At 35.9% G+C, this 27,735-nt stretch overlaps 1 protein-coding gene across 2 annotated transcripts in view; it reads right to left on the bottom strand.

The window, feature by feature from the left end:
* The window catches only part of zfhx3a (zinc finger homeobox 3a), a 42,406-nt gene that overhangs the window by 12,947 nt on the left and 1,724 nt on the right, over positions 1-27,735 (bottom strand). Inside the window, exons 2-6 of one of the 2 annotated variants that reach the window (XM_087292751.1) lie at positions 11,809-14,559; positions 10,931-11,156; positions 4,710-4,799; positions 2,534-2,655; positions 141-341 (exon numbers count right to left, since the gene is read on the bottom strand). In XM_087292751.1, the coding sequence (XP_087148877.1) occupies positions 141-341; positions 2,534-2,655; positions 4,710-4,799; positions 10,931-11,156; positions 11,809-14,544 (3,375 nt within the window). In that variant the 5' untranslated portion in view covers positions 14,545-14,559. Of the gene's footprint in view, positions 1-140; positions 342-2,533; positions 2,656-3,917; positions 3,987-4,709; positions 4,800-10,930; positions 11,157-11,808; positions 14,560-27,735 lie in introns of those variants that run through there. The other variant, XM_087292752.1, reaches the window with a different exon arrangement.

Below are 27,735 nucleotides of genomic sequence, written 5' to 3'. Positions count from 1 at the left end.
TCTGTTAAACATCATTTGGGAAATAATTGAAAAAGAAAAATTGACTTCAACTGTATGTTATTATTTAAAAGAACTAAACTACATCAACACAAACACTAAATCTGCACCATACACACGTCCTCTGTCTTTTGTCTGCTCACCGTGTTGATGAGCTTCTGAGTGCAGTCTGCTGTGACACTGTGCAGGTGTGTGAGGTGGGTACGCAAGAGGGCAATACTGTGCAGTGTGTCCTGGCACAGTGGGCAGCGCAGAGAAGGCTGAACAGCATGCTGGTTCATCACATGACTCCTTAGACGCTCAATATCATTATGACGGAACCTACAGAACGGGCACTGCCGCATCTGAATGAGAAGAAACAGACAGAAATACAGTGCTCAGCATAAATGAGGACACCCGCTTTTAAAAATGAATATTTGTATTCATTTCTCAGTGAATATAGACAATATAGTAAGTCAAGTGCTATTTTGAGGTTTCCGCCTGGATTTTACCCAAATTAAAAAGCTTCCCAAATCCACATGCAGAGGTGTAAATACAAACGTTTGTTATCATTTTAAAGAAAACCCTTTGAAGTTTCATAAAGCACTGTTAAAAGTGATTAAAATAATTGCATATGTGGTCTGTGTTATAATAAACACCCAAAAAAAGAGGCACTTTTTCTTTTGTAAACTCAAAAGTGGTCTAGGTTGCTGTTATTAATTTTGGTGGTTCCTGCACATGTCAGTAATCATAGGAAAAAGGAAAAGTGTCTCTATCATAATCTTTGCAAAAGTTATTCTATTCCAACTAATGAGAGAACCCTTAAAATTTAAAGAAGGTCACAGAGTTTAGGAGGTTAAACAAAACAGTTATATCAATTAAAATAAGAGTGACATGTCAGGAAATCGATAAGATTTATTCATTCATTTTCTTGTCAGCTTTTTATTAATCCGGGGTCGCCACAGCGGAATGAACCACCAACTTATCCAGCAAGTTTTTACAAAGCGGATGCCCTTCCAGCCGCAACCCTTCTCCGGGAAACATCCACACACACATTCACACACACTCATACGCTGGACAATTCAGCCTACCCTATTCAGCTGTACCGCATGTCTTTGGACTGAGGGGGAAACCAGAGCACCCGGAGGAAACCCACGCGAAAGCAGGGAGAACATGCAAACTCCACACAGAAACGCCAGCTAAGCTGAAGCTCGAACCAGCGACCTTCTTGCTGTGAGATGACAGCACTACCGACTGCGCCACTGCTTCGCCCAAAATCGATAGTTAAAAATAATAAAAATAAATTACAAAATACAAAATTGCAACTTAATTTGATATTTTTATACTTTCTCTTGATTTTTCCTGTTTATTAAACTTTCATTTAATATCTTTCACCAACATATTAATTTGGGTGTACTAATTTTTGCACTGTGATCTTAAGTTTTTTGTTAGATTAGTTCCAGTTTTGGCTTTGGTACTGACTAATCTAATGTATATGCACATATATATTATTGAAAATTATCCTATAGGGGTGAATACTGTATATAGGTACAGTAGTTATGCTTTTTCAGGCTTTGTTTGGATTCTTATTGTAAAAGTGGTATGATGATGATATCAGATATCCAGTGGTATTAAATCATTTTTAAGTGGGTACCGATCCAGCCTCCCAGCAAGAAGGTCTCTTGGTTCAAGCCTCAGCTGGGTCAGTTGGCATTTCTGTGTGGAGTTTGCATGTTCTCGCCGTGTTTGCATGGGTTTCCTCAAAGTGCTCCGGTTTCCCCCACAAGACCAAAGACATGCGGTATAGGCGAATTAGGTAAGCTAAATTGTCTTTAGTGTATTTGTGTGAATGGAAGTGTATGGATGTTTCCCAGTTATGGGTTGCAGCTGGATGGGCATCCGCTGCGTAAAAAAAAGCTGGAAAAGTGATTCATTCTGCTGTGGCGACCCCAAATTATAAAGGGACTAAGCCAAAAAGAAAATAAATAAATGAATGTATTGGTATAGCTGTTTCCTCGAAGAAACTTTAACACCCACAGCACAGACAGGTTCTCTACAGAGAAAAAAGCTTCCAAAAGAGGCTTTCATGCCATTTAAGAAGCATTTTGGGATCCTCAAAGACAATCTGATGATTTAGTGAATAGCTCTAAGAGAACCTTTTTTTTTTTTTTTTTTAATATGAACATTTGTAAAGATCTAAAGAAACCTTTTCACTGTAGAGATCCTGTCTGTGCAGTGGGTGTTGAAGTTTCTTCATGCAACCATCAATACCAATAATGAACCTTTATTTTTAAGAGTGCATGAATGGTATGAATTTAATACTAATGCATATCTGATGTCATCAACATACCACTTTCACATTTTTTAAAGAATGTATGAACAATCCATTGTATTTTTTCTGCCGGATGTACATGAGTTTTTATACAGGACAATGTTGTTTATCTCATGTACATATTATAATTGCACACCTTTGCTATTGCCATGTTTATTTTAAGAGTTAGTCCAAACATTGCACTGTTTGTGTGTATGTGTGTGTGCAAAATATATCGCAACAGACCTCTTCTTGCATTCGTGGCTGTTTGCAGGGAGAAGCTTCATCTGACTCCTCGGATCCAGATGAGGGACGTTTAGGACTTGAAGATGATTCGTTTTGCTCCGCCTCCGTTTCAATAATTCCTTCTACAAGCAAAATATGAAAAGGAAAGATTATTTTTTTAAGTGAGGAAAACTTTGAAAACAGTGGTTCTAGGGCTGAACGATATTGGTAAAATCTGATATTGTGATAATTTATTTTTCTGCGATAAATAGAGATTGATAAATAGAGATATTAACTGAATAATCACAAGGCAAACAATGCTTTTTTTACTTTGTTTTTAGTTCAAATATCTAAAAAAAAATTCTCAGACCGAGTACAAATATTGTTTAATTTTCACCATCAGAAGAAATAAGTGAAAATTAAGAGTTTTTCTGCTTGTTTTAAGGAAATTATCTGCACTTGGAAATTATGCATTGTGTTATGTATAGTTATTTTTAAGCCAAAAGAAATGGTCCATATAAATGGTTGGTCTCTAGCAAGTGTTTTTGTTCAGCACAGTTTTTTAGGCAATTAAATGGATACGTATTTATTGTAATCAACCAAGGAAGCTGTTGGTTATCAGTTTCAGTAATTTTAACCCTTTAACTGCCTGCTCAACTAAACGGTTGACCATATGTTGACTGTTTTAAACAATGACTGTTAAATTAATTTAAAGAATGTCTTAAATAGTGGCTTGCACACACAGCATTTTTGGTATACATAAAATAAATAAATTTAAAAAACATCATGTTGCACCACTACACTTGATTTTGGTTTTATTGTAAAAAAAAAAAAAAAAGCGAACAAGAAAACTTGTTAAATGAAAATCTGAAATATGCTATAGCACACTTCAAAAATAAAGATGATTTAGTATTCAAAAAAGTTTTATTTTCATTATGTTTTTAAATAAATTGGTCTTGCACTTCATATTTTCAGATTATTTTTATAGTATATATATTATTACCGGAACTTTTACCTTTTAAACCGACATATAAACCATTTGGTTGAGGTTGATATTTTAGAAACAATGGGATGTGTTGAAAAAAATGCATTGAGTGTGTTAACTAGTGACATCAGGAATAAAGAAATGCAATCCAACATTTTTTTTAAGAATGTAAACAAAATAAAGCAAAAATTGATAAAAAAGAATGCTAAATTGAACAATTTTAGTGATGTTTACATACAATATTCAAAATGATCAAAGAAAAAAAATCATAATGCGTTGCATGCTCGAATTTTGACAATGGCAAATGATTTACTTTATGCAAATGTTAATGTTAATCCAATTAATAAAAACTCTTAGTGGGACAGCTAAAATGTTAATTTTATTTATAAAAATAAATGTAAAATAGATTTAATACAAGACCTGATTTTTTCCCCATTAATTCTCCATGGTTGTTTCCATCTTCTTGGTTAACTAAAACCTCAGTGGGAGGGTCCAGTGTATGATTTACTTTATGCAAATATCAATGCATTGTTCAAACATACTACTAGCTGTTTTCAATTATACATTTTTTAGAGCAAAATAAAGCTAAAATTAATTTTAATATATGTTAAATTTACCTATTTTAGACATGTTTACATGCAATATTGCTAATTATCAAAGAAAAAAAATCATAATGCATTGCATGCTCAAATTTTGGCAATGCCAAATGATTTATTTTATGCAAATGGTAATGTTTATCCAACTGGTGGGGCAGTTAAAAGGTTCATTTTTGTAAAAAAAAAAATGTTTTTGTAAAATGGATTTAATACAAGACCTGATTTTTATCCCCATAAATTCTCCATATTTGTTTCCATCTTCTTGGTTAGCTGAAACCTCAGTGGGAGAGTCGAGTTTATGATTTACTTTATGCAAATATTAATGCTGTGTAAGCATACTACTAACTGTTTTCAATTATACATTTTTTTCAAAGCAAAATAAAGCTGAAATTGATTAAAAATATGTTAAATTTAACAATTTTACACGTTTACATACAATAATTCTAATTATCAAAGAAAAAAATCATAATGCGATGCATGTTAAAAAGTGACAATGGCAAATGATGTTTTCATGCAAATGTTAACGTTAATCAAAAAATATATATAAATTTTGGCAGTGCAGTTAAAGGGTTAATTTAGCAATAAAACTAAATGTAAAACAGATTTAATACAAGACCTGATTTTTTCCCCATTAATTCTCCATGTTTGTTTCCATCTTCTTGGTTAGCCGAAACCTCAGTGGGAGAGTCCATCCCATTCATATCTCCTTGAAGAGAAAAAAACAACAACAATTTCTCAGTTTTCATGTATGCCACTGAATCTTATTTGTTTCCTAAACATATTGATATTTCAATCAGCACTCCAGTTATTTGACTGCAGAATAAATGTACCTTAGCAAAACAATTCTGAATGCAGGATCACATTCAAACCTATAGGGGTCAGTCTACACTAGCTCCTACACTACACCTATCTAACCTGCTCAAACGCTAAACACAAAGACAAACCCACACAAAACAGTAGCTAGTAATGTACACATTCACGCAGAAGTGAAATATATATATCGATCCTCTATAGTTTAACATACACAGAGAGATATGAGGGAAGAAAATCAGCAAGCGGCGTCAGCAGAGCTTCATTTGACCTGTGGGGATTTGAAAAGTCACAGGAGGAAGATAATGCAGCAGAGGTCAGGAGGGTCGCGCACAAAGAGTCCATTTCAAAGCACAAATTGGGGAACAATGCCGCCATGACAGCCTTTAAAAATTATCTTTATACAATAGCTCTGCGTATTGTGCTCGCTTGGAGCGCGTTGTACTTGTTTTTTTGGTTAAAAGAGACATTTTTAAATGCACTCACTCCCTGACTGTGCAAATCCAAACCATGTGGGCTGACAATATTTTGACATGTGTTTTTTAATCTTCCTGATGAGCGCAGACACTCTGAAATCAAAAAAAGAGAGCGTGCACTGATTCAAAAAAGCGCAATGATGCACTGTTGTTCTTTTGCAGCGTCTGTAAGCTTCGGCTGAGCTCCGTAGGTACAAAACACACAGCCTCGGGACACACTAAACCAGATATCCCCCCCCCCCCCCCCATTCAACACCCTCCCTCTCCTCATCCTCTTCTCTCTTGCTTTCTGCCTTTCTGCTTTCTTAGCAGAGTAATTGTTCTGCTACGTTGGGGGAAGGGAAAGAAGAACAGAGTTGATTTGGGTGGGTTTTGGGAAGGGGGGTGGTTGGGGTATTAGAGGGGGGCAAGTGGAAACAAAAAAAGAAATGCATGAGGCTTGTCATAACAGACCAATCAAAGGCAGGCCGAGGTATCTTCTGGTGGTTCTTTGAGAAGGTGATTATGACAGAGGGTGAGAGAGAGAGCGAGAAAGGCCATCTGAACACCAATTATCCTGACAGACACGCTATTGATTTCCTATCAAACCAACACACCCATAAACACAGAACACATAACCTGAAACTGTCAAATCCGCTCTAGTTACGACCGCCCCATTGAGCCCTCTCGCTCAGTCATTCTCTCAAAGTCACACACACCGCACTAAACCTGACCGAAAAACCTGAGTCTATTGTTGAGCAGCTCTCACGGGGGATAAAAAAAAATGACAGCTTGGAGAAATACAATTAATAAATAAACTGCACAACAGCAATTAAAAACTTTCATTAATTGGGAAAATGCACGCTCAAACTGTTACAAAATGGCAGATAATCTACGTTATGCACTGTTGAGTTTTACTGCTAACTGTTTAAACTGTTTTTTAGTTATAATCATTTTTAAAGCAATTTTTTAGACAATTTTAGACACTTTACATACAATTATTTTAATCATCAACAGCAAAAATAATGTGTTGCATGTTTGAATTATGAAAAAAAAGGTAGATGATTATCTTTATGCAAATATTAATGCAATGTACTACTAAATGTTTTCAATTATATATTTTTTGGAGGCAAAATAATGCTAAATTGAACCATTTTATACACGTTAACCTGCAATAATCCAAATTATCAAAAGAAAAAGTAGATGATTTACTTTATGCAAATGGTAATGTATGGTTTAATTTACTACTTTTTTTAAAAGCAAAATAAGCCAAACGTAACAATTTTAGACATTTTACACACAATAAATCCAAATTATCAAAGGCAATAAAATCATAATGTGATGCATGTTCAAACTGCGACAATGGTGAACGATTTACCTTATGCAATGTTAATGTACTGTTTATTTTTAAAGCAAAATAAGCCAAAATCTGCATTTTAGATTTTGTATCTTGATGAAATGCTCTCTGCTGTCTTTCATGTAGTAGATACTGATTATGATTATTATTTCAGTGAATTTATTTTTCTGTGAGTGCGGTATAAATTGATCATGATATTTTTATAAAACTGTTTATTTTCAATTTTGGTTTTGAGCGATCTATTGGTGGTGATATTTCAGTGATGGAAAATATAAATATTTCAATACATACTCATTTGATGAATTTGTGTCAATTTTTTGTCTATTTTGTTTGTTATGTTTAGTAATGGTTTGTAGTCGGTGGCTTACAGCTATCTGGGCTAAGGGTAAATTTGTTAAATTGACGGATGTATTCCGTCTGGCACTCGAGCAAAAGTAAAATATCACCTACTTGGGGTTTAAGGTAGGGCCACCGTTACAACTTTTACATACAATAATGTATATTATCAAAGGCAAAAAGCATGTTCAACCTGTGAAAAAAATGGTAGAGTAATTTTATGCATTTATAATTATACATTTAGACATTTTTAGAAACATTTACCTACAATAATACAAATTATCAATGAAAGACAATCATAATGCACTCTATTCTCAAATTATGACAATAGCAGATGATTTACTTTATGTAAATGTTAATGTATGGTTTAGTTTTATTTCCCACTGTTTTCAATTCTAAGAATCTTTAAAGCAAAATAAGTCAAATGTAAACATTCAGGCACTTTAACATACAATAGCAATTAAATCAAAATGTGATGCATGTTCAAACTGTGAAAATGGCAGATGATTTACTTTTGGCAAAAGTCACCATTTTAGACACTTTTAAATACAATAATGTATATTATTAAAGGGAAAAAAGCATTTTCCATGTTTAAATTGTGACAAAATGGCAGATTTACTTTAAGCAAATATTTAATGCATTATCAAAACTTTCACTGTTTTCAATTATACATTTTTTTGAAAGCAAAATAAAGCTAAATTTAACCGTTTTAGACACCTTTACGTAATAATACAAATTATCAAAGGGAAAAAATCATGTGTTGCATGCTCAAATTGTGACAATGCCAGATGATTTACTTCATGTAAATGTTAATGCATGGTTTAGTTTTATTTCCCACTGTTTTAAATTGACACTTTAACATGCAATAATGGCAATACAATCAAAATGTCATGCATGTTCAAACCGTGACAGTGGCGAATGAGTTAAAGCAAATGTTTCATTTTTAAAAGCAAAATAAGCCAAATTTCACCATTTTAGACACTTTTACATATAATAATGTAAAAGTAAAAATATAAAAAATTAACCATTTGAAACACCTTTACCTACAATAACCTATTATTGAAGGCAATGAAATCATAATGTGATGTACATTCAAACTGTGACAATGGTGAATGAGTTAATGCAAATGTTAATGTACTGTTAAATTTTTGAAGCAAAACAAGCCAAATTTCACCATCTTAGACACCTTTTCATATAATAATGTATATTATCAAAGGCATGCTCAAATGGTGACAAAATGGCAGATGATTTACTTTATGCAAGTTTTAATGCACTTTAATTGCACTTTAAATTAGTAGCTCTAAAAAATTAACACCAAAATAAGCTAAGCGTAACCATTTTAAACGCTTTTACCTACAATCACCTAAATTATCAAAGGCAATGAAATCATAATGTGATGAATGTTCAAACTGTGACAATGGCGAATGATTTTCTTAATGCAAATGTTAATGTACTGTTTAATTTTTTAAGCAAAATAAGCCAAATTTCACCATTTTAGACACTTTTACAAACAATAAAGTATATTATCAAAGGCAAAAATGTTACATGTGACAAAACGGCTGATTTACTTTATGCAAATATTTAATTCTTAATTGTACTTCTCACTGTTTTCAGCTCTACATTTTAAAAAAGCAAAATAAGCTAAATTTAACCATTTTAGACGCTTTTACCTACAATAACTTTAATTATTAAAGGCAACGAAATCATAAAGTGATGTATGTTCAAACTGTGACAATGCCGAATGATTTACTTAATGCAAATGGTTATGTATTGCCAAATTTCACCATTTTAGATAAAATAATGTAAATAATCAAAGACAAAAAGCACTGTGACAAAAAGGCAGATGATTTACTTTAATGCAAATTTTAATGAACTCTTTAATTGTACTACTCTAAATGAGACGCTCTTAAAAAATAAATAAAAGCTAAATATGCTAAAATTAACCATTTAGACTCTTTTACCTACAATAACCTTAATTATCAATAGCAATGAAACCATAATGTGATGTATGTTTAAACTGTGACGATGAAGATTGATTTACCAAATGCACCGTTCATTTTTTATGTAATAATAAGTCAAATTTAAGACTCGCATAAGACTCTTCTACCTACATTTATCCTAATTATCAAAAGCACATTCAAAATACAGTTTAAAAATGGAATAAAGTGCATTCACTCTGAATGGGCATGACGCTTCAGTCTGCGCTTCGCTCTCAATGCACGTCTTGAACAAAACAGATGGCCGTGGTTCAGCGTGGTGAGGTCATTTCGGCCAGTAATGAAGTGATCAGATGCACCCACACATGCTAACACACTCCAGGCGCACACTCAACACACACTTCATCAGCACTTCCTCCTCGTCCCGGGGATCGATATACAAATGCTCAGCAGCATTGATCCAGTATTGATTATAAATTAGGCAATGCCCTGGTGTTCCTAAAGAGATCAATAACCAGCCATTCAGCTGCGGCGCTCCAGCAGGTCAGAAGCAGCGCTGATCCGATGTTTCTACAGGTTCAAATTCACACTAAAATAGCTACTCACTCTCACTCGCTGACTTTAGCATTGATTGAACACGACATGCTGGATTCCAACCTGTTTTTGGAGCTACTTGTTGACCATCTCATCTCCTTTTAAGTAAAGTAAAATGAATTGGAAGCTATTTTTGTTATTTTTATTCATTTTTTTTTGGCTTAATCCCTTTATTAATATGAAGTCGCCACAGTGGAACGAACCGCTAACTTACTCAGCATATGTTTTACGCAGCGGATGCCCTTCCAGCTGCAACCCATCACTGGGAAACACCCATACACACTCATCCACACACATACACACTACGGACAACTTAACTGGAGCACACGCAGGAAACCCACGCGAACTCGGGGAGAACATGCAAACTCCGCACAGAAATGCCAACAGACCCAGTCGAGGCTCAAACCAGAGACTTTCTTTCTGTGAGGAGATCGTGCTACCCACTGCGCCACTGTGATGCCTGTTTTTAAATGTGCTTTATAAATTATTATTGTATTGTATGTTGAGTGAGCAAATGGGTTTTGGGTGAACTATCCCTTTAATACATAACATTTCTCAACACCAAAACAACACTAACAACATTAACAAACACCTGTCAGTCTTTAGGAATCTCTTTCAGAAGCCTTCGCTTTAAAATGTTAATTTGAGCATGTTAATTAACTCATGCCTCATTAGTGGGTTACGCCTTTATTGGCTGCATTGACTGGCTAACCCTCTAGTTTAGCCCCTTTCTGGCTAGTGAAGATGTTACAAATGTGATTATTGGCAAGTCAATTAACAAAATCAATCGCTACCATTCTGTACAGAAAGCACACTCTCTGTCTCTTTCCTCTTTTCTTTCTTCATTCTTCCTCACAAATGCATATGTAGATGCACATGCACATAAAAAACAGGCTGGGTGCCAAGGTCGGCTATTGTTCAACTCATTAGCTGAGCTTATTCTGTGTTAGAACTCAATGCTAATTGCCTCCACCACCTGGTTTTCTCAATTACCCCAGTGTAAATATCTGCCCTCTTCCCTTCTCTTTTCTCTCGGTTTTTCGGGATGTCTGTCAGCCCCTCCCCCTCTGTTGTTCTGTTGTGTGTTATAGAGCCTTCAGCGTCATGAGCACAACACACAAGGGACAGTTAGTCTTTTGATTTGGGTTTTAAGGAATCCTCCCTGACGTTCTCTCTAAGGTTAATCTGGCATCAAACGCTGGTTTTCTGCTCGTGAGCATCCTCTTATTCCTGAAATCGGACTTTTATCTGCTTTGAAAACACTAATTTGGTGCATTGCAAAACCTCCATTTTACACAAACTAAGTCATCTGCAATTTATGAACAGACCATGCATGTGTGCCTCATACCATTTTCTTGAGCAGGGCTTTTTCGGATTGTAAAGATGGCACCAAGCTCCTCCTCATCCTGCAGGCCCTTCTGGATTCGCTGTAGTCTGAGGAGCCCCTCCCCGCGCTGGTGGCTCAATGAATGGGAGTGCTGCACTAAAGAAAGGCTGCTCTGAGTGGAGAAATCACACAGCACGCAGTGCAGCCAGACATCTTCAGACTCCAGTCCATCCAGCTGCTGCAAATACTGGGAGAAAGTGGAGATAAACATCAATCTTAAATACATCCGGGACAGTGCAAGGATAGAACAAGTAAAAGAAGTTACATAAATGAATAAAACACTCATCCAGCTTGCATTTCAACACCAGTAAATAACATGCTTAAGTTGTTTAGCGGAAGCCCTATATTGACCATATAGTCATAAATGATCAATATGTGGCTTCCTCTTATGTGGACAGCACAATATAGATCAATGCAGGATCAATACAACCCTGTAAAAACAACTGTGTAGATGTTACTTATCATGGTTTGCTTAAATAAACACTAAATCTCTCCATCTGTCTGTGGTCTGGTGAAAGCTGAGCTGACAGATTTAAAGTAAATTAATCTGACAAAACACACCCAGAGACAAAAAACACACATACTCACGACCGCAGTGAGAAAAAACAGTCCACTTGTTTTACAGAACTCTAAACTGATTAGAGATGTGCTGAGTTAATGGACCACATTAGCAAGAGGGAAAAAATAACATACAATCCATCTCAATTACCAAAGAGGCCTTGCAGGCCTTGGGAATAATGGCGTCAGTCAGGGCATCTTGGGCTTTTGTGGATTTTACTGACAGGAATATTAGGCGCCAGACTTTGTGTGCATTGACTTTATGGTTTTGTAAGATTTACCTTGTATAGTCTCAGGCTGGTCTCATGTCTGGTGTTCATGGTGTGTAACTTCAGCTTCTCCAAACTGCTGGCCTTGTAGTCACAAGCATTGCACCTGAGCTGCACCTGGCTTCCAGCAGCAACACACCTGAGGCGCCACTCTTCTTCCTCCTCCTCGATGTTTCCTTGTTGACTGCTGGCCTCTCGAAGATGTGCAGCTAGCTGGTAACGCTGAACATGTTTGTCTGTCTGGCAGTGCAGTTGGAAATTAGCTCGCAATGGCGTGGCGTAATGACAAAGCCGACAGTGATGGGTGTCTCCGGTTGTACTCCTCCAATAGGAACTGGGTAATGACCTCTGCATGGTCAGGTGTTGACTAAGTTCCTCCAGGGTGTCACAGGAAAACCGGCCACATAGTATGCATTCAAAGAGTTTCTGTGAAGACGTTTCATGGCAAGACAGAGAAGTGATGGCGTCGGGAAGTTGGGATTGAGGTTGGCAGTGGCGGAAAAGCTCGGAGGCATTGTGCTTTCGTTGACGTTGCATGTGTGCCAGGTTCTGCTGCAGTAGAAGCACGTTGTGTGTGTGCTTTTCACTGGTCATGTGGATTCGGAGGTTGCGTGCCACATTGGTTTCATAGTCGCAGACTTCACACCGCCACGAAGCACGTCCCCGGAGCTTAGATGGAGATGGGGAGTTGGCTCGAGATGGGTGAGTGAGAGTAGGAAGGGAATGAGTTAAAGGATTGGGCTGGGGTGCTGGGCTGTGTGCATGGGGCTGTGGCTGCGACTGCAGGCTCTGCATGTTGTTGAGGTGTTTGTCAGACTGCATGTGGATGCTCAAGTTGCCCTTAGTAGTGGTGGAATATTGGCAGACCTGGCAGCGGAACGGCTTGTATCCACAAGAATAAGTCTCACCCCTTGCTAGGCGTGGGTGACTCTGCCCACTGCTGCAGTATGGGCACTGTTCAGTCTCCGACTCCGGGTGCTTCTCCTTCATATGGGCCTCGAGAGTTTGCTGGTACTTGTAGTGCCAGTTGCATTTTGGACACTTCAATGTCTTGCAGGAGTTTCTGGTGTGTGCCAAAGAGGCCTGAATACTAAAAGAGTAAGACGATCCTTGGGCATCATCTCCAGCTGCAACGAAGCCTCCATCACTAGCCACCACCAACCTTCCTCTGGATGCTGTGTCCGAGTGCCCTTCTTCAAGAATAGGCTGAGTAGTCTGGGGTAAGGTAGGACTAAGTGTAGGGGACATGGAATGGCTATGATTATTGGGCAGGTCAGAATGAGTGACAGCACGTCTGTCATCTTCAGACAAACTAGCAGTTGGTTCAATTGCTATGGCGCTACCATTCTCTAACTGGTCATTTGGTTTGGTCGCTGTGGCACTCTCTTGGTTGGCAAGTTGTTCTGTAGTAGTGACAGTGGACGGGTTTACCACAACAAGGGAAGCAGGTGCAGGGTCGTGGCAGTTAAAGCTTGTTCCACACTCTGACTCAGAGTCTGTAAGGGTTTTGGTGTTGTTCATAAAGCTGGTTGCTATTGTTACAGAGTTTGGAGGTTTTGAAATGCTTTGGTTTGACAGAGCAGCTTCAGTAATGTGCTCTTGTCCGCTACTGCTGCTAATACTGTGAGCACTGTTACAATCTACAGTGCTGCCTACCTCTAAACACAATCTCCTCTCTCCTTCCTCACTACTTTCTCCGTCCTTCCTTATTTCTTCCACCTTGCCTCTTTGAGTGCCCTCTCTTCCCAGGGTTGAAGGGTCTTTGGCAGGGCTTGGTACTGAGGTAGCAGGGGAGGTTCTGGGTGGAGAGGGCAGGAGAGAAAGTCCTGGCTTAGAGGTCAGAGGCTCTGTGTTCTCTTTCCGTCTTGCTGTGTCCTCCGTGCTGTTCACAGAGTTTGAAGATGCCAGGTTAAGTGGTACCACAGACTCACAATTCCTTTTTGGTTTTAGGAAACAGAGGAGTGGGAGGTTGCCTGGGCCGGCAGGCTGTAAGATGGCAGAGGCGTGCTTAAACAAGAGCAGATGTTGTTCTTCATCACTGAAGGTGATGTTGTGTTGTACAGAAGCATGAGCCCTAAATGAGTGTGAACGGCCAAAAGACAGCCGACACAAAAAGCACATCAGGATGGGTTTGGGTGGACCAGACCACATCACCCCTGTCTCTGATGATCCAGCCACGTCAGGAGCACTATCTTTGGATTGGCGGGTCATCAGAGCTAGACTATCACTGTCACCAAGGTTATGTAATTGGAAGACACGAAAAATCTGTGGAGTAGGGCTTTGAGACAAAGAAATGTAACAGGTTCTTATAATGGAGGTAGGGGCACCTAATGAGGAGGAGGGTGCACCACTTGTAAGTTTACTCTCCATCACATAGGCGGACCCATCAGGCTGGTACAATATCTCTCCAATAGGCCTCTCCACATCCTCACCTTCTTCCTCTTCATCAGCCGTCTCCCTCTCCACTGCATCTTTTAACACTTCTCCGGTTGAACATTCATTGACCTGTTTTTTCCTTAATTTTTCTTCATACCTCCCTACAAATCCCTCCACCTCAGCCACCTCTGCTTGTCCACCCTGCTTGGACGGCGTTGCTGTGCTCCGATGAATGGCTTGATCTCTGGCCAGTAGGAGTGCACTGGGTGCCAGTGATCTGCAGAGCCCAGGAGGCTGTTGTGTGTGGGGGCCAGCGGCTCCATTGTTGGAGACAGAGTCACAACACTCCATCCTCTGAGCTACTGAGCACATTCATCCCACCCTGGCCTAGAAAAAGAGAGAAAGAAAAGGGGTGACATTTTAAATCCAAACCACTTGAACTTAAACTTTAAACGTTTCTAAATAGCTTTGCACCATACACCATTTTAAAATTAAGCAACCTAACGAACTTATGTGCTGCTATTCATAGAGAAACAACGGTGAAGCATGGCAGAAAGAGGTCTAGACTGTGATCAATAGCTCTTTGCCAAGCTGTATCACTGAGAGCTGAATATTACATGAGAGACAATTCCAGGAATCACCAAGATCTGCTCAATTAAATGTCTCTGTCTGTCTCGGCCTCCCCCATCCCCCTCCATCTGCATTATATTTCCCTTTAGGCAACTGAGCAGAACATAGGGCCGTGTCTACGGGGGATTGCCCCGTGACAGAGCCTCCGGAATAAGTTCCCTATTGACTCTAGTCCCAGGTTTCTCCAGAGACTCAGCCCCCACAGGCCTTGATCAGTAAAGCAGCTGAAGTGAATTAAATTAAATTATATTAAAGCAGCCTTTCACAACAGGGTTCACCTTATATTAGCTGTCTATAATAATTGCAATTTGCATTAATGCCAAGTAGAAGCAGGTTAACATCTGGATAGGCGTTTTTATTGTACCTACAGTACACATTTTACAAATGCAAATAAATGATGTTGCCACTTAAGCTTGCCTTGTGGTTACACCGTGGGCTATAGTTAAATAATTAAAATGTACTTACAGTTATTACAAGATTTATCTACAGTTAAGCCACACAAATAGTCAAAAAACAATATGTATATGCGGAGAAAGAGTCTAAAGGGAGTATATGGTGTGTGGATTGCAGTTGGGGGGCTAATTGCTCTGTTTCTAGGTTGAAGAGTGCAGATTCTTGAACTCAGATTCAAGCTGTTATATTGAGCTCTCTCTGATCCTCTCTACTGGAGGGGGCTAAAGTGCTAATGGGAAAATCAATAGCATGAATGCTAAGCATCTTACTGGAAGCAAGAGCAGGATGCTAGCACACAAGGCTAAAGGATGTGTTCACTGATTTAAGCTCAAACCTGACCGAAAACAACAGGCTTAAATGGTCAAATGCAACGTTTCAGCAATGATGAACAGCTCTTCTACGTTGGAGTCCACTTATTTATATGAACACAAATGCTTATGGAGCGCCGGAGATACATATTCATAAACAGACCGCCATGCTGACACAAACTAGACTTCCTGTACAGATCGATGAATATCCAGTCTTATTTGCTCCGTGTGTGCATGTGTGTGTGGTGTAATTAGTGAAGTATATCATTAGCTGCTAGGTTAATTACCCATCTCTCTGGGATACCTGATAGGGGGCACACAGCTGGAATCAAGACACATCTTAAACCAATTACTCTATGCAAGTGTGTGTGTGGATTAAGACCAAGATGTCGAATGAGAATTACACAAAATAGCTAATATTAACTCTTATAGTAATGCTGGCAACAATAGAGCTGCACGATTCTAGCAAAAATGAGAATCACAATTTTTTTTTTTCCTAAAAATCAAGATTTTCACGATTTTGTAGATGTATAGATGTAAAATTAATGTTCATTTGAGTAGGTTATTATTATTGTTATTTCTAAAACATAAGGTAAATAATAATAATGATAATAATAATAATATCAGGCCTCCTATATGTAGGTCTACTGTTGGTTAAAATGCTAAATTTTGTAGACTTGGAATGGTGGACTTGAACAGACTTTAAATTTATCCTGGTCATTAATGCCAATAAAGTGACGACATCAGAATACAACTATTCATAATTCTGAAATTGAATTATTAGGTTTGAGATATTTGCTTCTCAATTGTCTTTGACAACATTATTAGACCATTTTTTCAATGGTAAAATGAGACATTTATCACTATCAGATTCCCTCTTGCATTATAATGAACATTATATAGGCTAGAGTAGTTATACTGACCCCATAAACATTTGTTTTCATGCACAACACTTTGTGTTCTTTATAAAAAAAAAAACCTATCAAATGCTTGTCGTAATCGTAACTCAGTGCGATATGAACATGTAAACGTGTGCGGTTTTGGTTTCACTTTCACTGCCGATGTCATGTGTGCTCATGTCATGGCTGCCGTCACTCTGAGAAAAAAAAAACATAGATGCAAATCATACTGTCCGCACAGCTTCCAAACGGTCACTCTGTTTCACAAACTGAACGTTATTTACAACCTTATTACCTGCTATTCAGAGCCTATGCAGCTTCTGTTCACTAATGTAGACATCATTTGCGTGTGCACGTTCTCTCTGTATTAAACAAGCAGTGCGTCAGCTCACGTATGATTTCGCGGCCGTGAATACATCACTACGTTAAGATAGAGAAGACATTTTTAGGTAAAATATACCTTGTAAATACATTATGTGACACTTTTATCACTACTTGGATGTTATCATGTTGCTGAGCAATGTATATAAAACAATGTAAAGTAGGGCTACAACTAACGATTATTTTAATAATCGATTAATCTGTCCATTATTTTTTCGGTTAATTGATGAATCGAATAAAAAAGCACAAATTTCCAACTGTTTATTCAAAAAAGCTCATCCCTGAGCTGTTATAATAATAATATTAATAATAATAATAATAATATTAATAATAATAATAAAATGTTTAAAAACTAAGAATTTTTGTCCTGTTTTCAATCCAAATGTCTAAATATTTTTAAATCAAGATACATACTAGACACATGAAATAGCATAAGAAATAATGTCTTGTTTTCTGAAAAAAAAAACACCTCAAAATTAAGTAATTGCTTAAAACAAGTTTAATTATTTGCAAATTGGCCAAGAAAAATTATCTTAATGAGATACAATCTCGAATAGATGTTTTACCAGTTCACATAAACGTGCAAGTGATCGTGATCTATAACGTGAGATGCCATCGCCATGTTTACTTGCGGCCGCACGTTTGCCTCATTCATAAAAAGCAGAACATGCAGAAACTCAACACGTAAATTCACCAGTTACTCTGTGAAATTAGAAAAGATTAGATTCAACTTTATAGTTACTTTAACTATGTGTATGTGTATCTGATATGAATAAAACACATCAGCAAATTAAATTTGAATGGATTGTTAGAAGTCCTTGTGTTTTACAAACTCTTAGAAATGTTTTGTTTTACTAGTACTTGTGTGTATATTCATGTCTAAAACATAAATTAAGCATTATGCGGTTAAAATGCTGCATAATTGTGATAATATGACACGTCTTTCTCAGCTGGGTTAAGTTGGCTTTGTTTTCGAAAAAAAATAAAAAATAAGCACTTTTCCGACGGTCCCTTATTGAGAGCTCTGCTCAGCGCGAGCTCTCTCCGGCTCAGCGGCAGAAATCACATCATCACCAGGGACTTTACGGTCCTCACTTCAGAACGGAACAAAAGTAGAATTCTGTGGGGTTTTACCCTGTTGTTGAACTCTCTTTCTGCTCATCCCTGTCTATGAGGTGCCAAACTCTGTAACAGTGCGCAAGAGAGACCGTGTTCACTCCGCTCCGCGCTGAATTAAAGTGTTTTTTAATAATCAAACGTCTCCGTGTTGTTGCCGACGCTTTTAGTAATTCAATTTTTATCGATTTAATCGATTCGTTGTTACAGCCCTAATGTAAAGACTTGTACAACCCCCTTTATGCTTTTCCCGAACTTGAAAATCTAATTGGCTGAATTGTAGAAATGCTGGATTTTGATCATGTGAGGGGTCGAATCGAGATTTCGATCTTATTCAGATTAATCGTGCAGCCCTACAACATATTATAAAAATCACTAAATAAATAAAAACCATATATACACAAGGAAAAACATTTACTTTTATTGAAAACTGACATTATACGTAAATTTTTCAACATCTCATTAATTATTTTCTAACATAAAAACTGACCAATGTGTTGTAAACAATTCCTGTTACATAAATCTCCAAATGATATCTTTAGCTTTAAGTTTAATCTACTTAGACTGACTCTTAACATTTTCTGGCCACTCAAAGAAAGTGCTTAACCTGGCAAAACAAGGTGATACTATGTGGAAAGCCCCACTGTTTTGTTGAAAGGAGTGATTTCACATTCACATCACAGATTGCTGATTCAGGGACTCGGCTTCTTGTTTTAACACTAATCTAACATCGGCTTGGTATCAAACATATTATTGCACAGATATGACTCTCAACAACATGACACAAACTTCAGAGTAGCCGAGTTATCCTTAAAAACACCCGTGCAGATCAAACGTTTGCCTGATTTTTCTCTTTTTAAGCTCTTGCTACATGCATGAATGCACGAGCGCACAAAAATGAAAACTGTAGCGAGGGCTGAACAGAATAACGACAGTATCAAACCAATGTTAAACCTGCTAACCCCTCAGCCTCTCCCATTCCCTCTTCACAGGCACGCAAACACATACACATTTTCTCCCACTGTATTTAGACAGCTGTCCTCTCTGCTGTGTGCTTGTCTTTGATCTTTGATTTAATGCCCCATTTCCATTAGAGACACTAGTCCATTCAGGAGCCAAACTTCAAAAGACGGAGCAAAAGAAAGAGTGGACGAAAGAGAGCGCTGGGAGGAAATGCATGACTTATATCATTTAGAAAAGCGAGGTTTGCTTTGGTTTAGTCTGTTAGAGCAAAATACATTCGCAGGAAGTAAAATGCTGATGAGCTTCCTGTATGACATGCAAAAAGGAAGTGACAGAGCTAAAATGTAAGGGTCAAAGGTCAAAAGGTAAAGCTGATGTTGTGACAGGGCTATGGTAGTGTTGTGACAGCTGCCTCTTTGAAATTAGCTTTATATCACACACACATGCACACACACAGATTTATCCGTTTCCAGCAGGCAGGAAAATATGTTTCACAAATGCACAGTGATTAGGGCGGCACAATATATTGGAAAATTATCGCTATTGTGATAATAGTATATGTAATATCCATATGGCAGAGAAGCTTTGTTTTGGTCTGCTTTGATTTTCAGTCATTCGTGGTGTTTTAAAGTGCAAATGTTTGCACCGTGACAATTCAATTCAATTCAATTCAGCTTTATTTGTATAGCGCTTTTACAATGTAGATTGTGTCAAAGCAGCTTCACATAAATGGTCATAGTAACTGGAACAGTGTGGTTCAGTAACTGGAACAGTGTGGTTCAGGTTTTAGTGTTTAAGTTCAGTTCAGTTCAGTTTAGCTCAGTTCAGTGTGATTTAATCATTACTGAGAGTTCAAACACTGAAGAGCAAATTCATCGATGCGTAGCTCTACCAATCCTGAACCATGCGAGGCAGTGGCGACAGCGGACAGGGAAATAAAACTTCACCTGATGGGACTGAAGAAAAAAAACCTTGAGAGAACCAGACTCAGTTGGGCACGACCATTTTAATTTCTCCGCTGGCCAAAAGTCATTGTTTTGTAGATTTAATTAGCTTAAAAAAATATCTATTATCTGTTTATTTTAGCCTGATTGTGAAATAATATATATAATATGCTAATAAATGCTAATAAAATAGCATTTTGCAAGTTTGTTAGATCGTAGGAAATATCGTTATTATATTTATTATATATCATAAAATTACCGGTATTGTGATAAAAGCATATGCAATTACAGTTTAAATGACATTTATTTTAAGCATTGGTTGTTGACCATTTGACCAATCAGATGGGGATTTATAACCTCCAAAAAATATGCTAATTAATAAATAATATGTTAATAATAAGGATAATAGTAATAATAATATTATTATAAATAAATATATTATTAATAAATAAATAAATATATTAATAATAATAATGATGATAATAATAATAATAATCATCATCATCATCATCATAACAATATGCTAATAAATAAATAATATGTTAATAATAATGATACTAGTAATAATAATATTAATAATATGATAATAAATAAATATGTTAATAATAATAATAATAATAATAATGATAATGATAATAATAATAATAATAATAATAATCATCATCATAATATGCTAATAAAGAATATGTTGAAAATAATCATAATAAAGATAATAATAATAATAATAATAATAATAATATGCTAATAAATAAATAATATGTTAATAATAATAATAATAATGATAATAATAATAATAATAATAATAATCATCATCATCATCTTCATCATAATATGCTAATAAAGAATATGTTGAAAATAATCATAATAAAGATAATAATAATAATAATAATATGCTAATAAATAAATAATATGTTAATAATAATAATAATAATAATGATAATAATAATGATAATAATAATAAGCCAATAAACAAAGAATATGTTAATAATGATAATAGCATGAATAATTTCCTAATAAATGCTAACAAAATAGAATTTTGCAAGTTAGTGAATATCTATTACCAGTTTAATTTTGCATGATCGAGAGATAAATAATATGCTAATAAAATAGCCTTTTGCAAGTTCCTTCGATTGTAAGAAATACCATTCTTGCAACTAGGGATGCATGATATACTGCGAAATCACAAGTATTGCAATAACAGTATAAGCAATTACATTTTAAATTACATTTATTGTATGCATTGGTTGTTTATCTAAATATGACTAATCAGGTGGGGCTTTGCAACCCTCAAATAGTATGCTAACAAATAAAATTTTAATAATAATAATAGCATAAATAATATGCTAATAAAGGCTAATAAAATAGCATTTTGCAAGTTAGAGGATATCTATTATCTGTTTATTTTAGTATTCTTGTAAGATAAATAAATAATATGCTAATAAAATAGCATTTTGCATGTTGGCTAGGTCATAAGAAATGTTGTTAACACAATTAGGGTTGCACGATATATTGCAAAATTACCAGTATTGTGATAATAGTGTATGCAATTACATTTTAAATGACATTTATTTAATGCATTGGTTGTTTGTTTAAATTTGATGATTCAGATGGGGCTTTTATAAACTCCAAATAATATGCTAAAAAATAAACAATGTTAAAAATCATAATAGCATAAATAACATGCTAATAAATGCTAATAAAATAGCATTTTGTAGATTGGTAAATATCTATTGCATGTTTATTTTAGCATTATTGTATGATAAATAAACATTTTAAATAACATTTGTTTTATGCATTGGTTGTTTATCTACATTTGACCAATCAAATGGGGCCTTACAATCTCAATAGCCACCTCCCCAGTATAGTTGCTGTTCTGCTATTGGATATAGCAGTCCAAACCAAGAGCTGAAAATAAATACTAACAGAAATGAAGGAACAACAGCCAATCAGAGTCAAAATATCTGCTTAGGTTTACCCTCATTCATAGTGTTTTAAAGACTAAATGTTTGCACCTTGACACAGTTTTTTTTGTGTCTGAATTAGAATTTATTAGATCTGCTTATTTTAATATAATCAGATAAACAAATGATTTAAAACATAGCTAATAAAAAATAGCATTTTAATTTACAGTTAGTGCTTCATGATACTGGGAAAATATGCAATACTCAACAACAATATTGCATATTTTACAGTGATGCATTCCGTCAGCGTGCTTACAGTAAGTCACACATGCTTCAGTTTCTAGTGCGAAAGTCTGAGTGTGATGTAAACGTATTGATCTAAACTGCAGCAAGATCCGGCGGGATTATGAAATCAATGCAACACTGAAAGAGTTCTTATTCATTTGACTTGATCTTATGCCTCTGACAAGGCATGGGAAACGCTTGCACACACTGCTCTGCCACAGTCGAACTGCAGCACTTGTTACACACATACAGCACTGAAGCATTTATCTGTAAGGACTATTCATGTAAACATTCTGCATTCATTACCGAAGTATGTGTGAAATGAGAACCATAAGAAAGCATTTGTGCAAGATTAACACCTTTTAGCAGCTAGATCATAATCCAAAATCTATAACCACACATGCAAAACAAAACAATGAAATTGATTAACTGGAAAAGCAGGGGTACTGCTAGGTTGTTTTGAATTATTGGTATTATTAAATGATTTATTCAACCTCACAAAACTATATATATATATATTCTGTTGAAAAAGGGGTAAATGAGGCGACATGGTGGCTTAGTGGTTAGCACTTTCGCCTCACAGCAAGAAGGTTGCTGGTTCAAGTCACTGCTGGACCAGTTAGCGTTTCTGTGTGAAGTTTGCATGTTCTCCAAGTGTTCGCATGGGTTTCGTCCAGGTGCTTCAGTTTCCCCCCACAGTCTAAAGATGTTATGTAGGTGAATTGAATAAACTAAATTGGCCTTAGTGTATGTGTGTGAATGAGTGTGTATGGGTGTATCCCAGTACTGGGTTACAGCTGGAAGGGTATCCGCTGTGTAAAACATGCTGTATAAGTTGGTGGTTCATTCCGCTGGGGTGACCCTGATGAATAGAAAGACTAAGCCAAAAAAAAAATGAATGAATGAAAGAAAGAAAGAAAGAAAGAAAGAAAGAAAGAAAGAAAGAAAGAAAGAATGAATGAATGAATGAATGAATGAATGAATGAATGAATGAATGAATGAATGAATGAATGAATGAATGAATGAATGAATGAATGGGTAGTTCACTTATAACATTAGTTTATCTATTAGGAATCGAATGGATTGTTAAAAGACGGCTGAATTGTATGTTTGCTAAGACAGAAACTAATTTATTAGGCTTTCCTTTAAGTAAATGGGGCATACTTTGTATGTTCACATCTATACTGTACAATATATAAAAACTATAAAAAATAAATAAATAAAATATTATTAATTGATTACTTAATCTTTTATGTGACGTGTGACATAAGTGTAATTTATTATATATGTTTTTAAAAATTGAGATGTATGCAAGATTTATATCTGAAAATTGAATAAATAAGCTTCCTTTGTTGTATACTTTGTTACTTTGTTTTATATATATATATACACACACACACACACACACACACACACACACATACACACATACAGTTTAAGCCAGAATTACAGTTTAAGCCCACCTGTTTATTTTGTCACCCAATTTCTGTTTAACAGGGAGAAGATTTTTTCAACACATTTCTAAGCATAAAAGTTTTAATAAGTCATTTCTAAAAATGTATTTATTTTATCTTGCCATGATGACAGTAAATAATATTTGACTAGATGTTTTTCAAGACACTTCTTTACAGCTTAAAGAGACATTTAAAGGCTTAACTAGGTTAATTAGATTAACTAGGCAGGTTAGGGTAATTAGGCAAGTTATTGTATAACGATGGTTTGTTCTGTAGACAATCGAAAAAAATGTGCTTAAAGGGGCTAATAATATTCACTTTGAATGTTTTTTATTATTATTAAAAACTGATTTTATTCTAGCTGAAATAAAACAAATAAGACTTTCTCCAGAAGAAAAAATATCTTCAGACATACTGTGAAAAATTCCTTGCTCTGTATATATATATATATATATATATATATATATATATATACACACACACACACACACATATATATATATATATATATATATATATACACACACACATATATATATGATAGATAGATAGACAGACAGACAGACAGACAGACAGACAGACAGACAGACAGACAGAAGTACTTCCAATTTAAAATGAATATTTAATATTATTATTCTATTATGCACTTCTCAGTGAATATAGACAATAATGTTTGGTGCATTTAAACAAAACATTGGTAAACATTTTTAACATGTTTACTGTCACAATCACCAGTGATCTAATCCTGGCAGATCACTGGTAAACACAGATCACTTAAGGACTACAAATCTGGCATTAGATGGACTACAGATCCAGTCATGCACTGCTCACAAGCACCTGTTCCGGATTCTGTTGATTTCACACACTCACGACTGAGAGCCGCTCATGAACTGATTACATAGACTTTAGAAACCGCACACACTTCAGTGCTGAGTCTTGTAAACTGTACTGTGAACATTATTTTGCCTTGTCTTGCTGTGTTTGACCCTTGCTTTGTTTTATTGTTTATTCCTGTCCGCTGCCTGCCTTTGACCATCCGCCTGTTTATGACCATGACTCTGGATTTGTTTGCATACACACAGCAAAACCATCAGAGTAAAAATTTCACAGTTCAGAGATTATTTGGTGCCTATTACCAAACAGATTGGTAACAAGTAAGCTGCTGTTTGCAGAGTTGCTTAAAGATCCTGGCGCTAAGATTTTAAGAGATTGAATGTCTTATATTTCAGCTGATTTCAAGGTTGTGACTGAAGTCAGTTATAGTTTTGTGTTTCTATATATTATGATCAATCTAAACTATCTAAAGGATTTGCGTGACCATTCTTGAAATAAAACCTGCATTTGGATTCGCACTCCGTTGTCAGCATCCATCACATGGCATTCATTCATTTTCTTTTCGGCTTAGTCCCTTAATTAATATGGGGTCGCCACAGCGGAATGAACCGCCAACTTATCCAGCATAGGCTTTATGCAGAGGAGCCGCAACCCATCACTGGGAAAATCACATGACATATACCCCTTAAAATAGGAACTAGGTCATCTAACATCTTTAGCAATAAAAATATTATATATTTGAATTCAAATTATTGGAAAACAAATGACAAACTTTCAACTAAATTATAATTTTTTTCTCTTTATTTTTCCTGCTTAATAAAATTGTATTTATATTTCCCCCCAACATATTAATTTGAGTGTGTACTGATTTTTGGCTTGTGAGGGGTGAACTATATATGCTATATATACAGTGCTCAGCATTAGGCATGGGCCTATGATAACCTAAGGTAAGAATATCACGTTTTTTTGGTGTTGTGATTACTGCTCTAAAATAAGTTGTTTTTAATTGTCTGGGTAGACAACAACTAATTGTCCCTCCTTTGAACACAATATATTTTACGTTGAGAAACATTTAAAGTATTTTGGGACAGTAAACATGTCAGTCTAAATAATTCAAATGAAGCATTGACTTCTGCTGTCTTTATTTGTTTCAAAAACACTGATTTCTTTACAATATAAAACAGTATCTTTGGACATCTTTTCTGCTGGTGATACTGTTGTCCTAAAAAAACAAAAACAAAAAAAATCTTACAAACACAGTAGAAACAGTATAGCGGAAAAACTGGGTGGTTTTAACACCTTGACTTTTCCAAACCGCGGTATACCTTGAAAACGGTTATCGTCCCATGCCTACTCAGCATATACAATACACCCGCCACAAATCTCTCATTTAGATTAATATCTTGTATAGGACACTTTAAATTATTATATTTGTGCATATACATTATATTAGTCAGTACTGAAGCAAATTTGGAGCTTATCAGACAAAACAACTTAGAATAATGCTTCAAAAATTAGTAGGCCAAATTTATATGTTAGAGAAAATATTCAATTAAATTTAAAAAGAGGAAAAATCAAGAGAAACAAAAAATACCTACAATTTAGTTGAAATATTGTATATGAAATATAAATATTTTGCATGAATTTAGATGTATTATCTTTCCATTTCTAAAGATGTTCTGTGACTAAAATATTATTTAAATAAATATATCTGTTTAATAAATCTGTTTCATTTAAATGCACCAAAATATAATTCACTGAGAAATGAATGTAAAAATGGGGTGTATTAAATAAAATGACTACAGAAAACACAATACAACAGTAACAACACTCATGTTTTTACCGTTTAAGAATGTGTGTAAAGGCACCAAAATTGTCATGCAGAGCTGTTTTCCTCGTCTCTTTCATAAAATGCCATCCTTCTTCCACAAATGCAAGAAAAATGCTAATCAAACACCGACCCCTACAGAAACACATTTCACCATATTTCAAAACACTCGGCGAAATCACTGCTGCTCACTACAGGCGCTGTCCGTCTCCATTCCCACTCCGTTTCCAAGCCAAGGTGTTCAACAATCCCACTGACCTTTGCATGACTGCGGTTTATGCACCTTTTATAAACTACAGCTTCATTCTATATATTCAACGGCCACGGCAAACATCACACACACACCTCACAATCTGCCCGGGCTACAGCAGCCGGTGTAATATAGTTCAATATTTGCAGTGAATTCTGGTGAGAGTTGACAGTATTGCGGAGGTGAGGCAGAATCACAGATCACGCTCGTTCTGCGTGCACACACACACACACACACACACACACACACACACAGTCTGTTTAAGGCGTGGATGGAGAGCAGAATTTGAACTGACAGGCTGGGCCCCCATGCATTGTTCTCTGGCTGAGTGTGTGTGTGTGTGTGTGTGTCCATGTGTGTGTGTCCATGTGTGTGTGTTCAAGAGGCCTTAGTGACTGATCTGCCGATGTGCCTCACTTCTCCACAACCCCAGCTATTATTATGATAAACAGAAAAAGTCAAACCCTGAAGGCAGTGTGTGCACACAGACTCACAAACCAACGCACACAATTCATTATTCAGACGTTGCAACACCTTATTTACAAACACAATTGCGTCTACACAACCTTTACTTTAATACGGTTACAAATAAACACAGACACACCATGAATGAGTGTATTTTTCTCATTCTTTCATTGCACATCAGTAACAAAAATCAATTTTAATTATGCAATTAATTAATATCGTATTATTATGCAATTAATTATATCAACAACATCTACATTTACTATAATTTCGCCTTGCCTTGCAATGTTTGAGACTACATTAATACTAAAATAAACCAAAATGCCAACATACACACCCAAAAATCAGCTATTTGTGAATTTCTCTAATATTTTCTTTGCATATGAATGATAAAAGGCAACATTAATTACACTACACAACATCCTTACCAAGTCCTAAAGGCTTGGAGAATATGCTAACCCTAAATTTAAAACAAACAGACCCACATACATGCTATAAACTGAGCTAGTTGTCTAATAATGCATTTATAACGCTACTTACAAATCAAACAACATCTGCACAGTTCTGTCCTGTGAGGTTTTGGGACTATATAATAAAATAACACATGCAATAAACAAAATGGCCTACATACACATACAATCCCTACACAACACAACGTTTTCCACATCTATTTAAAGCGCATGCACAAATTTATGTTATTGCACCGAAAGAAATGGATGTCTCCACGAAACCCTGTGGCGAACAATTCCCCTCAGACTCTCTCATTGGCTCAGCACTATCTGTTTGACACCGCTAGCCCGCAGAGTCCACTTTTCTCTTCTCTCGCTGTGCCCTTTCATCCCATCTTCTTCC

This window comes from Danio rerio, chromosome 18 (genome assembly GCF_052040795.2).
Source record: "Danio rerio strain M-AB ecotype USA chromosome 18, GRCz13ab, whole genome shotgun sequence".
Classification (NCBI taxonomy): Eukaryota; Metazoa; Chordata; class Actinopteri; order Cypriniformes; family Danionidae; genus Danio; species Danio rerio.
Note: the sequence above shows the minus strand (reverse complement) of the source record. Positions and strands in the feature narration are given on the sequence as shown.